This window comes from Oncorhynchus kisutch, unplaced genomic scaffold (genome assembly GCF_002021735.2).
Source record: "Oncorhynchus kisutch isolate 150728-3 unplaced genomic scaffold, Okis_V2 scaffold654, whole genome shotgun sequence".
NCBI lineage: Eukaryota > Metazoa > Chordata > Actinopteri > Salmoniformes > Salmonidae > Oncorhynchus > Oncorhynchus kisutch.
Window position 1 is genome coordinate 12,501 of NW_022262599.1, and position 14,312 is coordinate 26,812.

The window sequence follows — 14,312 nt, forward strand, 5'->3', positions numbered from 1 at the left end:
AGGACGACGCGGGCGCCCTGGTTCTTCTCGGGGCCTCCGCCGGCCGCCTTGCCGGTGTAGACTTGCATCTTCCAAGCGTAGCTGGACTTGGCGTCGCAGGCCACCCACGACTTGATGCCGTATTTGGCCGGCTTGCTGGGAATGTACTGCCGGAAAGGACAGCGTCCTTTCGGTGGTGAGAAGGGAGGGGAGAGGAGATTAGCAGCGTCATCGTTAAAGCGGGGACACTGCGTTTATGTTACACAAATCAAATCAAATCAAATTTATTTATATAGCCCTTCGTACATCAGCTGATATCTCAAAAGTGCTGTACAGAAACCCAGCCTAAAACCCCAAACAGCAAGCGATGTAGGTGTAGAAGCACGGAGCCGCCGCCGCCGCCGCCGCCGCCGCCGCTTACTACTGCCCATTGCTACTACTGCGGATTGCTACTACTGCCAAATTGCTACTACTGCCCACGCTACTAGTGCTACCTCTCTATGCTACACGCACATACACAGATACATAGACGGTACCTCTGAACGGGACCAGTTGTTCGTCCACCGTCAGGTCGGGCCCCGGGTTGTAGAGGGCCGGCAGCCGCTCCTCCCACAGGTCCCATACCTCTCTTATGGCCGCCAGTCTGTCGGTGGCGAGTCTGGCGGGTCTCGACTGGCGGTCGTCGAATCGCAGCAGCCTCGAGTACTTGTGAAACACCTTGAGCGGCATGGTGGCGCGGAACACGGTCCTGCCGCTCTCGGCGTCCCACAGGCTGGCCGCGGCCTCGCCTCGGGACCTGTAGACGCCGGCTAGGATCAGCAGCCCTACGTAGGCGCGCAGGTCGGTGGAGTCCATGGGTCGCCAGCCGTCGCCGTATTTTCTCACCCCCTGCAGATTTGTCATGTCCACAATGATCCTTTCTATCGCCGGTGTGACAAACAGCCGGAAGGCGGACTCGATGTCGAGCGCTCGCGACGCGGCGTAGGCCGTGGGGCCCGGCGTCACGATGGAGCCGGGGCGGCGGATGGCGCGGGGCCGGTCCGGGCCGCGATAGGCCACGGAGGACCATTTGATTTTGCCGTTCTTTGACAGCAACGTCTCCCTTTGGGCTCGGGCGGCTGCCGCCGCGTCCTCTCTGTCTCGCTCTGGCTCTCTGGCTGTGTCTCGCTCTCGGGCAGCGGCCGTGTCTCCCTCTCGCTCTCCCTCTCGCTCTTCCTCCGAAGAGGAGCACGACCGTGAGGCCGAGTCGTCGTCGTCGTCGTCGTCGTCCGCATCACGCTCGGGGTTGTATTCCTCACCGTCTTCATCTTCCGAAACGTCCTCCTCTTCGGATTCCATGTAGTCTTCCTCGTCTTCTTGGTCGACACTGGAGGATATCTGTTCCAGGACCTGAGCCGCGCTCAAACAAGGACTGCGAGGCGTCGTAGGCGGAGGGCTCGCACTCGGCGGGGTCGTATTCCTCCTCATCATCGTCCTCATCATAGTCCTCATCTTCTTCTGCTTCTTCTTCTTCTTCTTCCTTCTTCTTCTCCTTCTTCTTCCTGACAATATTAGTAGCCTCTGTACGGCCGGCTTACAGTCGTAGGCGGAGGGCTCACGCTCGGCGGGGTCGTATTCCTCCTCGTCGTTGTCCTCGTCTTCTTCTTCTTCCTTCTTCTTCCTTCTTCTTCTTCCTGACAATATTAGTAGCCTCTCTACGGCGGCCTTACAGTGGCCACGTGAATAGGACGAGGCACGCGAACGGACGAGGCACGCGAGCGGTCGGCCCTGTCTGCTCCTTCGGACCCTTCGGCCCGTCCGGTACGCTTGGCAGGCCTCCCCGTGTGATTGCAACGAGGTCTTGCACTGAGTTCTTGTGGACAAGTGGTGCCAGGGTCACTCTGACCCGGCCCAGACACAGGGGAACAACTTGTAACACAGGGCCAGGGTTACTCTGACCCAGACCAGACAGTGGTAGGAGGGTTACAACATAAACCTTGCTAACGCTGCCGGGGTCACTCTGACCCACACAGACAGGGGGGGAATCAACTCGTAACGCTGGCCGGGGTCACTATGACCCGGCCCAGACAGGGGTAGGAGGCTTACGACATACACCTTGATAAGGCTGCCGGGGTCACTCTGACCCACACAGACAGGGGGGGGAATCAACTCGTAACGCTGGCCGGGGTCACTATGACCCGGACCAGACAGGGGTAGGGTATTGTAACAACAACCATACCCAAAAGGCACAATTTCCACAACCAAAGGAAGACAGTGTAGCAGGGGGGCGTTTTTAGAATCAATACCCAAACTCACACGGGGCAGCAGCACACGTTTCGGGCAGCACACGTTTCGCACACAGGGCCCTTGCCCGGAATGTGGCGGGTGTCAATTCTGGGGCAGGACCTTTGACTAGTGTCCACCAGATGGTAGTGTTGGGTCACTATGACCCAGACCAGACAGTGGTAGGAGGGTTACGACATACACCTTGATAAGGCTGCCAGGGTCACACTGACCCACACAGACACGGGGAATCAACTCGTAACTTTGCCCGGGGTCACTCTGACGTCACTATGATCCCGCCCACACAGGGGGGGAGGGTTACAACATACACCTTGCTGTTTGACTAGTATCCACCAGGTGGTAGTGTTGGGTCACTATGACCCGGACCAGACAGGGGTAGGAGGGTTACAACATACACCTTGCTAAGGCTGCCAGGGTCTCTCTGACCCACACAGACACGGGTGATCAACTCGTAACCCTGCCCGGGGTCACTCTGACCCACACAGACACGGGGGATCAACTCGTAACCCTGCCCGGGGTCACTCTGACCCGCCGAGACAACAGGAGGGTTAAAGAATAATATCCTCCAAACACGGACCGTGTCTCCAACCATGCTAACTCAGGGACTGCTATTGTAGACTGTTTGATATTACATAAAACAATGACCGTTTATTCAACCAGGTTAGCCCAGGGAGTGATATTGTACAATCCCAGGGAGTGATATTGTACAATGTTTGCTATTACATTCAGTGCCTTGTAGAGGCTGCGTTGTGTCATAAAGGTATACACACTCCAGTACTAAGTACCTGCACTATGCTTACATGTTCTACACACACAGTCAATAGTCCTGGTACGTAAGGCATATAATAGTCAAACCACACTCCATTACTAAGCACCTGTACTATGGGTAAATGTTCCATCCACACTGGGTAAATGTTCCACCCACACACTCAATAATCCTCATCACTGTTATTGTTTCAGACACTCTATGACTAAGGACCGGTACTGTGGTTTCATGGTCTACACACACAGACTCAATACTCCTCCTCACTGTCAACGTTTGAGTCATAACACCCTTCTGTAGACAGATTCTTTGGTTTCGGCTTAGTACCTGGACCCCTCATGGGCTTCGTATGGGAGGATTCACTAGCTTGGTGCTCAGTCAGAGCTGGATTTAACTGTTTGGTGGTCCATTGCAAAGCGAGGCGTTGTTCTTGTGGATTGGTACAGTCAACCTCTCCATTATACTGCCGGACATGCTGCTGTGGCCGAGCTTGACGATGTTGCTGCTGGGGATACAGATGATTCTCTAGAGGTTGAGGTGAATGCTGCGGCTGGGGAAGGTACTGAGGGAACCCATTCGTGAATCTTCCTTCTTGGCTAGGTGGAGCTGAGGGGAGGGTTGTAGACACTGTAGACAAGAGCCAGCTCCTGGGTATATCGCCTAAGGGAAATGTTTTTGTCTTGGGTTCACACAGACCCATGCGGATCATGCGGTTACTCATCATACCCTGCTGGTTGTATGTCGTCGGGCCAGCTGAAGTGATACAGTAACGAAACAACAGATATATGTAGTATCTGGATAATTTGCCAGGCTCAGATAATATCGAATCAGGGATAGGTGCTCCGCTGCGCGCAGTGCTACAGCATTCCATGTGATGGAGAGATTCCACATCACCTCTGGGTATATACAAGGTATCGGCTCTCTTCCACATATCTCTCAAGACCTGCAATGTCATCTGGAGAGTTTCTCCACTCTTCAACCCACTGTCTTGGAACAGACCCGTAGCTGGCGCTCCTGCCACGATCAGGCACTCAAACAGTGATACGGAAGCGTGTTCAGAGAACACGATCTCTCTACGAACCGAACAGTTCATCTCCTATTTACTACACCTGATATATTACAGATCAATAGCCTATGTCATTGATGTCAGGACTATCGAAAGGAAATGGACCAGTTAAGGAACCAAACCATAAGCAATGCCGAAAGGTTGATAGGACTGGTAGAGCGTTACAATTTGTTTCACGTTAAGACCTTGTGTTATAACGATGTTCAAAGCGTGCTGGTGTGGCTTGGGGTAAAACCTGAACAATTCACCTTCAGACAGAACGAGGACACGGTAACAGTTCTCAACAATGTTATCACAGAGCATAGTCTCACAACTGTCGGAGTGGTGAGCATCTCAGACGAACCTCAGCTAAAGGGTAAGGATCGCGTAGTGGTATACATAAAACGCCACTCGGCACCAGCGACCATGAGCTGTAAATACGACTCAATCGTATTGTTCAGGGTGATAAAATGCAGTGTGAGTGCCCCTTACTCTCCGAGGATTACCAGTTTGATGAGGGAAACACGGACCTCAGTCCAAAAACGCAGGACGCCCATATTCCCGACGTTTGCGAGTGCTACACTTGAGGACATCGAAGCAATGCCTCAGCAGGACCATCCAGTGATAGATGGCTGCTCGACTATGAGCTACAAGACAACTACACCTAGGACGGCCAAAGTGACCATAGACAAATTTGGGCGAATATACAAGCCTCTAAGCCCTACCGCAAACGCACATCACTGGAGCATCTACGCTAACATATCAGGGCCGAGGGGGTCGAAATGTGGCTTCGACATAGAAGACCTGGTATCCAGACCGGACATGGTGCTAGGTCGAGGAGGCTTTGGGGTGACGGTTCAAGTTAACGATCACCTAGTTGCAAAGACCAACCTTTTTCCGGAAATGGTGGACTGGAGTGTTCCTTTCATAGACAATGAATTTAGTCGCTACGCGCACATTGCCTCGCAGGTGGAGGAGGTGATGATCGGCGTGTCAATAAAACACCCCAACATCCTCCGCACGTTCGGAGGCTTTTGGTGTGACATTGCCGGCTACCAATTGGGAGGTAGAGCAGTTGTAGTCATGGAACGAGCACTGTTCTCGCTACAGGAGTTCATGTGGCGTATACAAAATGCCTCAGTAGTCCCCTTAGTAGAACTGGATACTCTCCGGGGGCTTGAATACTTGCGATCGAGAACCATCCAGCACAGGGACTTCACGCACAGGAACGTCTTGGTCTGTCACCAGCCTGATAGAAATACAATACCATTTGCTTTCAAGATCAGCGACTTTGGCACATCATGCAACTTCTCTACCCCAGATCAGCCTCGGGGCAACCGCACTAACATGGCTCCCGAAGTGCTATGGTGCTTGAACTCGGCCATGGGGAGCGACATATTCAGCTGGTACTGTGTGATGTGGGAGTTACACAGCGGCTCGCCCTTGTTCCAATACAAAGGTTCGGACAACGAATATTGTAAGATGACATACGCTGCCAATCTATCCGATATGGTAGGGGTTTACAGACCGGATGACAATGAGACTTTGGGAATACGCTACATGAGATCGTTAAACGCTAGCTCCCTCCAAGCGAAATACAAACACACAAGGCCCAGCGCGGGGACCATACGCAATAAACTCTCTGTCATTGGCTCCAAGATAGTGGACAAAGCTTTTGTCCATATGGGAGTGCTATGCATTACCCTGTTTCCTCAAGAGAGATGGTCTCCTTCCACACTGCTTAATCTCAAACGATACCAGTGTTTGGCGATAGATGTCAAGGATGCTCAGACACCTTCCACACAGATGCCCTTGTCCGTACAGGTAGGGAACAATAGGTCAACCGACATGATAGTGGCCAACGACTGTGTCCCCAATGACCTCACTAAACTTGTGGAAGAGAGATCGGCGACGCAATCCCCGGTTACAGTGATCGGTTCCGATCCCAAAGTGTACTACGGAATAGACCTTATCAGGTTGGCTCCTGATCTTATCCAGCCGTACAGTTGGTACTCGAGCAAGGCCACGGAGCTCGAAAGTCTATACAAGAGCAAGTATAGCAAACGCAAGGTTGCTGAAACAGACAATCGGTCCGGGGTCAGACCTGCCAAGATGGCTCTCGGGGTGTACGTAGATAATCCAGACGTGGGTACTTCGAACCAACACTGTCCACAGCATCAGCTCCATCCTCACCCCTCCGTCATAATAGATGTGAAACAGGCACACAAACTGACAGATGAACTTCATCCTGTCCAATCCAAGGAGGCTTATGGTATGGACAACTCGGTCACAACTGATGCGGGGCACATGTCAAGGGATGTATCTCTCCTGGATTTGAATAACCTTGAATGGAGTGACGACTTGACAGAAATGTTGAGCTGTAGCAATTTGGGTGATGAGATAGTCAACAATGGCAATTGTAATATAGCGTCTGTGGGCGATAGCTCTAACAAGGCTCTAGACCTCACCATAGGCCAAGCGGGAGCCAGTGTGAACAACCTCATTGTCAGCCCGTCCCAGGGGCCCATTACTGAAGCCGGTGGCGAGGATGCATCGAACCCACCCAGTAACATACTGGCCGCAGTCGGTGATGCTATACAGGGTAGGGTGAATAATATGAGAGGCAAGATGATCAAGGAAATGTTGAGCTGTGGCAATTTGGGTGATGAGATAGTCAACAATGGCAATTGTAATATAGCGTCTGTGGGCGATAGCTCTGACAAGGCTCTAGACCTCACCATAGGCCAAGCGGGTGCCAGTGTGAACAACCTCATTGTCAGCCCGTCCCAGGGGCCCATTACTGAAGCCGGTGGCGAGGATGCATCGAACCCACCCAGTAACATGCTGGCCGCAGTCGGTGATGCTATACAGGGTAGGGTGAATAATATGAGAGGCAAGATGATCAAGGCTCTAGACCTCACCATAGGCCAAGCGGGAGCCAGTGTGGACAACCATATTGTCAGCCAGTGCAAGGGGAACAGTGCTGACGCTAGTGGTGAGGGTACACAGAAACCACCCAGCAGCATACCGGCAACAGAGCCAGTACAGGATATCGGTGATGATATAGAGGGTAGGGTGAGTATGAGAGGCAAGAGGATCGAGGGGGAGATAAACACAACCATGGTCATTCTGAAGAGTACCAACGAGAAGGAGATAGCACGTTTCAAAGACAGCGTGGTCATCCAGTCACAGAGTATTACCCAAATGCACCCTCTTATATTTGCTGGTCCCAGACATGGATTGTGTAAGTGCTCTATGCGCAAGGATGTGTTCATCTTCCAATACGCTCAGTTGTTCGATGACTGCAAGCAGGTGTTTAACCCTCCTGTTGTCTCGGCGGGTCAGAGTGACCCCGGGCAGGGTTACGAGTTGATCCCCCGTGTCTGTGTGGGTCAGAGTGACCCCGGGCAGGGTTACGAGTTGATCACCCGTGTCTGTGTGGGTCAGAGAGACCCTGGCAGCCTTAGCAAGGTGTATGTTGTAACCCTCCTACCCCTGTCTGGTCCGGGTCATAGTGACCCAACACTACCACCTGGTGGATACTAGTCAAACAGCAAGGTGTATGTTGTAACCCTCCCCCCCTGTGTGGGCGGGATCATAGTGACGTCAGAGTGACCCCGGGCAAAGTTACGAGTTGATTCCCCGTGTCTGTGTGGGTCAGTGTGACCCTGGCAGCCTTATCAAGGTGTATGTCGTAACCCTCCTACCACTGTCTGGTCTGGGTCATAGTGACCCAACACTACCATCTGGTGGACACTAGTCAAAGGTCCTGCCCCAGAATTGACACCCGCCACATTCCGGGCAAGGGCCCTGTGTGCGAAACGTGTGCTGCCCGAAACGTGTGCTGCTGCCCCGTGTGAGTTTGGGTATTGATTCTAAAAACGCCCCCCTGCTACACTGTCTTCCTTTGGTTGTGGAAATTGTGCCTTTTGGGTATGGTTGTTGTTACAATACCCTACCCCTGTCTGGTCCGGGTCATAGTGACCCCGGCCAGCGTTACGAGTTGATTCCCCCCCCTGTCTGTGTGGGTCAGAGTGACCCCGGCAGCCTTATCAAGGTGTATGTCGTAAGCCTCCTACCCCTGTCTGGGCCGGGTCATAGTGACCCCGGCCAGCGTTACGAGTTGATTCCCCCCCTGTCTGTGTGGGTCAGAGTGACCCCGGCAGCGTTAGCAAGGTTTATGTTGTAACCCTCCTACCACTGTCTGGTCTGGGTCAGAGTAACCCTGGCCCTGTGTTACAAGTTGTTCCCCTGTGTCTGGGCCGGGTCAGAGTGACCCTGGCACCACTTGTCCACAAGAACTCAGTGCAAGACCTCGTTGCAATCACACGGGGAGGCCTGCCAAGCGTACCGGACGGGCCGAAGGGTCCGAAGGAGCAGACAGGGCCGACCGCTCGCGTGCCTCGTCCGTTCGCGTGCCTCGTCCTATTCACGTGGCCACTGTAAGGCCGCCGTAGAGAGGCTACTAATATTGTCAGGAAGAAGAAGAAGGAAGAAGAAGGAAGAAGAAGAAGACGAGGACAACGACGAGGAGGAATACGACCCCGCCGAGCGTGAGCCCTCCGCCTACGACTGTAAGCCGGCCGTACAGAGGCTACTAATATTGTCAGGAAGAAGAAGGAGAAGAAGAAGGAAGAAGAAGAAGAAGAAGCAGAAGAAGATGAGGACTATGATGAGGACGATGATGAGGAGGAATACGACCCCGCCGAGCGCGAGCCCTCCGCCTACGACGCCTCGCAGTCCTTGTTTGAGCGCGGCTCAGGTCCTGGAACAGATATCCTCCAGTGTCGACCAAGAAGACGAGGAAGACTACATGGAATCCGAAGAGGAGGACGTTTCGGAAGATGAAGACGGTGAGGAATACAACCCCGAGCGTGATGCGGACGACGACGACGACGACGACGACGACGACGACTCGGCCTCACGGTCGTGCTCCTCTTCGGAGGAAGAGCGAGAGGGAGAGCGAGAGGGAGACACGGCCGCTGCCCGAGAGCGAGACACAGCCAGAGAGCCAGAGCGAGACAGAGAGGACGCGGCGGCAGCCGCCCGAGCCCAAAGGGAGACGTTGCTGTCAAAGAACGGCAAAATCAAATGGTCCTCCGTGGCCTATCGCGGCCCGGACCGGCCCCGCGCCATCCGCCGCCCCGGCTCCATCGTGACGCCGGGCCCCACGGCCTACGCCGCGTCGCGAGCGCTCGACATCGAGTCCGCCTTCCGGCTGTTTGTCACACCGGCGATAGAAAGGATCATTGTGGACATGACAAATCTGCAGGGGGTGAGAAAATACGGCGACGGCTGGCGACCCATGGACTCCACCGACCTGCGCGCCTACGTAGGGCTGCTGATCCTAGCCGGCGTCTACAGGTCCCGAGGCGAGGCCGCGGCCAGCCTGTGGGACGCCGAGAGCGGCAGGACCGTGTTCCGCGCCACCATGCCGCTCAAGGTGTTTCACAAGTACTCGAGGCTGCTGCGATTCGACGACCGCCAGTCGAGACCCGCCAGACTCGCCACCGACAGACTGGCGGCCATAAGAGAGGTATGGGACCTGTGGGAGGAGCGGCTGCCGGCCCTCTACAACCCGGGGCCCGACCTGACGGTGGACGAACAACTGGTCCCGTTCAGAGGTACCGTCTATGTATCTGTGTATGTGCGTGTAGCATAGAGAGGTAGCACTAGTAGCGTGGGCAGTAGTAGCAATTTGGCAGTAGTAGCAATCCGCAGTAGTAGCAATGGGCAGTAGTAAGCGGCGGCGGCGGCGGCGGCGGCGGCGGCTCCGTGCTTCTACACCTACATCGCTTGCTGTTTGGGGTTTTAGGCTGGGTTTCTGTACAGCACTTTTGAGATATCAGCTGATGTACGAAGGGCTATATAAATAAATTTGATTTGATTTGATTTGTGTAACATAAACGCAGTGTCCCCGCTTTAACGATGACGCTGCTAATCTCCTCTCCCCTCCCTTCTCACCACCGAAAGGACGCTGTCCTTTCCGGCAGTACATTCCCAGCAAGCCGGCCAAATACGGCATCAAGTCGTGGGTGGCCTGCGACGCCAAGTCCAGCTACGCTTGGAAGATGCAAGTCTACACCGGCAAGGCGGCCGGCGGAGGCCCCGAGAAGAACCAGGGCGCCCGCGTCGTCCTCGATCTGACCGAGGGACTGCCGGGCGGTCACAACGTCACGTGTGACAATTTCTTCACCTCCTACGAACTGGGCCAGCGGCTCCTCGAGAGGAACCTCACCATGGTGGGCACGGTGAGAAAGAACAAGGCCGAGCTCCCGCCCGCGCTGCTCCAGTCAAAGGGCAGACAGGTCCTGTCCTCCAGGTTCGCCTTCACGCCCACCGCCACTCTAGTGTCCTACCTGGCAAAGAGAAATAAGAACGTGCTACTTCTGAGCACGCTGCACGCGGAGCCCGACGTTAGCGATCGCCGCGACCGGAAGCCGGCCCTCATCCTAGACTACAACTGCAACAAGGGCGGCGTGGACAACCTAGACAAGGTGGTCGGGACCTACAGCTGCAGACGGATGACCGCCCGCTGGCCCCTGGTCATCTTCCACAACATCCTCGACGTGTCCTCCTACAACGCCTTTGTCATATGGCGAGAGATCAAGCCCGACTGGATGCCTGGGAAGCGGAACAAGAGGAGGGTGTTCCTGGAGCAGCTCGGAAAGGCACTCGTGAAGCCCTTGATACAAAGAAGGCAGCGGCTCCCCCGCACCCAAGCCGCGTCCGCACTTGTCAAAGTCCTACAGAGTGCCACCGCCGAGGCTCGTCCGCCAGCCCGGGAGCAAGCCGCTGGCCCGGCCGCCGCCGCCCCAGCCGCCCCGCCGGTGGCGAGTAAGAGGAAGAGGTGTCAGCTCTGCCCACCCAAGAAGGACGCCAAGACCTACACCGCGTGCTGCAGGTGTAACAAATACATCTGCAAAGGCTGTTCACACGCATACTGTCAAACTTGTGCCCACTGGGCCTTTAGCCAAGACGGGACAGGGTGACCCGGGGGGGACACTGTGTGCTAGGCATAATAGGAGGACAACGGGAGGGATAATTATTATGTAACAACAACCATACCCAAAAGCCACAATATCCACAAACAAGGGAAGGTAGTGTAGTAGTAGGGGGGGCGTTTTAGAATCAATACCCAAACTCACAAGGGGCCCAAGGGCAGTACGGGGGACAGCCTGTCACTTCGCACACAGGGCCCTTGCCCGGAATGTTGAATCTGTGAGTGTCAACCACAACCTCTCAGTTATCCAAAACTTGATGTTGTATCCTGTCCGTGGAATTTGGAGGCTGTGACAATAGATCCAGCTATCAGTAGTGTAGCAAACCACGTATCAGTTATCCAACAGTTGATGTTCTAGCCAACGTACTAATACAGGGAAGTACTTATAAGTCCGTTTGGGTTGTTACAAGAGTTTACATTTATCAACACTGGGGAAGCTATAACAAGTACGACTATTATGGGTAACCTGTTCATCTTCGTTGCAACAATCCACTTGTCTCTATGTGTGCATCTGTACGAAAAGCACAGTGCAATCAGTGATGGACCTGTGCTTGAAGAAGAGTACCTGGGTGTGGATGGGGGACTTGACCTTGACGGAGAATATCGTGGTATGGATGGGGGACCTGAGTTTGACGGAGAAAATGGGGTTGTGAACGGAGGCCCTGACTTTGTGAACGGAGGCCCTGAGTTTGACAGACCCGGATTACAAGGGAGATCTAGAGTGGCCCGCTCTATCCAAGGTGGTTCGGATGACCACTCTATGCCTGACCTCATTGGGGTAGAGAAAGGTTATTGCTACAGGAACATTTGTAGGCAATTTGACATCTGGAACGTTACTTACCGAGTGACATTGATGAAACAATACCAAGTGTATAAACTTGATGGTAAATGTCTGCCTATCACTCTAGTGCACTACTACGGAAAAGGAAAGCCTGACGTCTCAGTGTTCTCTGTGGTGTTTAACTGGAAGACAACGTCTATTCACTCTCTAATGCCTAGCGGATCACAATACAAGGCAGGTGTACAGATCTTGTTGAACTGTGCATCTGGAAGAGACATGGATGGGCCCGGAACAGCCGTGGTAGATCGGCCTTACTACGCAGCCTGTCCTGTGGACTGTACCGGATACAACGTGAACACTGGTGCCAGACTACATTCCCTGGGTCTCAGTGTACTGAAGACTGAAGGTGTGAGGATGATGGACCCGGCTTCGGTCTCACTGAATCTGACACTGCTCCGAGAAAGTATGGGGGAGATGTAATTATCAGTTGAAATGGTATATTGTATTAATTTGGTACTATGGTGATGTGGACCTCTTTTGTCAATAAAGTACAGTGGTTACACTTGACAGTTGCTTGTCTGAGCATACTTTATTTTTACTTGCATTCAACAGCATTATAAACTATAACATGGCTACCCAAGCCCTCACAGTGAGCAAGCCTGGAAGCCTTATGGGCTCCTGTGGCTTCTGTCAAGCTCTGTGTAATTTATGACGCTTTCCTTAGGCCCGCCCTATCATGACTCAGTCTGCAGAGCTGTGGGTCTCTGACAATAGGGGCCAAAGCGATATATTAATGACTATACGGATGTCTCTCAAGAAGCAGAAAAGAGTGTATAATGGCACATGGGAAATCAGAGTCTTGCTATACACTCAGATATTGTAATACAGCAAATGACAATGACAGTAGCGACGACTCAGACATTGACTTTGTTAGTGGCAGCACATGCAGAGAGCTGCAGTTCAACCCTGTTACAGTTGAAGATGCCCAGTTGCTGTGCACTAGGCTGAAGGTGCAGTGCAAGAAGAGGTCTCTCAGTCATACTGCGTCTGGTGTGTTAGGTGCTCCGTGTAAGAATGTGAAAATAAAAGGTGACGGAAATTGTTTCTTCAGAGCGGTCAGTGAAGCACTATGCGGTACAGAGGAGTACCATGAGCCAATTCGAAATGCTGTGGTGCAGCAGCTACAGAGCAAACAACATACGTATAGGACCATCCTGAGAGTGTGTTACCGTTCAGTGTCAGAGTACATTACGAAATCTAAAATGGACTGTCTAGGTAGTTGGGCGACCGAAGTGGAGATTCAAGCTGCAGCAGACATGTTGGGTGTGAGCATATATACATACTATACCAACCGTTGGATTGAATACAGATCTAACGGTTTACAGGTCTCTAGGCAGGGTATATATTTGGAGAATAGTCAGAACCATTATGAGACAGTTGTTTGTGTCAAGAGGCCTCAGACTCACTCTTGTTACGGTTACTGCCAGGGTTATGAGATTGGGAACAGCCATATACCACAAGCAGTTAGGTCCTCAGGCTCCAAATCATCTGATTCCGAAAGCAGTTCGGGAGCGGCCATGTCAAGTGACTACGAGGATTGGATGTGTGATGATTATCAGGACTATTGTCAAGAGGACTATACACATATCCGAAATACTCCCGGTGCTGACATGGAGGATACCAGAGACGAGGAGGCTGAAACTAGTCCCCATTATCGTTCAACCGATAGTCTTGTGGACTACGACATTTACGATTCCGAGGACTCAAACTACGAGGTCCACATCCAAGACGTCGACAGTGAACATCTCTACTGTGAACAGGTTGACGACGAAGAGGTGGTCTACTGTGAAGAGGTCTGTGGTGAAGAGGTTGACACCGGCGCTGTCATGGAATGTGAAGAAGTGGATGATGACGAGTTGGTGGACTGTGACGACGTGTACGATGAAGAGGTTTACGATGACGAGGTGGTGGACGGTGAAGACGTGTACGATGAAGAGGTTGACGATGACGAGGTGGTGGACAGCAATGAAGGCTACAACGAAGAGGGTGGCGAGGTACAGGTTTGCTGTGAAGATGGTCACGACTCGCTTCCAGCTGTGGAAGATTTGAGAAAGCAACATTCGATGGAAAGCATGCTTAGTTGGTCTATACTGAACAAATCATGGCATTCCTTCCTAGAATGGCTGGGGGAGCGCTGGTGGGGATCAGTCTCTGAAGAGCAGATTGTCACATTCATGGATACAGCTAACAGTCGCAAAGGGGACATTGTCGTCGCAGCACACTTTGGTGGCATGCAAGGAGGAGTGTGTTCGATTATGGTGAAGACACAGGATTCAGTCAGGACCTTTACTGTTGTTATTAGTCGAGGCAGGTACATCTGTACCGATATGGTACAAGGTCTATTTTCAACTCCTATTGACATTATGAAAGTTCTGGTGCGTAAACTGGGCGAAGGACA

At 53.0% G+C, this 14,312-nt stretch overlaps 1 protein-coding gene and 1 pseudogene across 1 annotated transcript; one reads left to right on the forward strand and one right to left on the reverse strand.

Annotated features, from left to right (window-relative positions):
• The window catches only part of LOC116361332 (piggyBac transposable element-derived protein 4-like), a 2,303-nt pseudogene extending 854 nt beyond the window's left edge, over positions 1 to 1,449 (reverse strand).
• A 7,302-nt stretch (positions 1,450 to 8,751) lies between these two features.
• Positions 8,752 to 11,062, forward strand: LOC116361333 (piggyBac transposable element-derived protein 4-like). Its single transcript, XM_031815856.1, has 2 exons — positions 8,752 to 9,694; positions 10,044 to 11,062. Exons 1-2 carry the CDS (start codon positions 8,752 to 8,754, stop codon positions 11,060 to 11,062), a joined length of 1,962 nt encoding a protein of 653 aa, XP_031671716.1.
• The last annotated feature ends 3,250 nt before the right edge of the window (positions 11,063 to 14,312 follow it).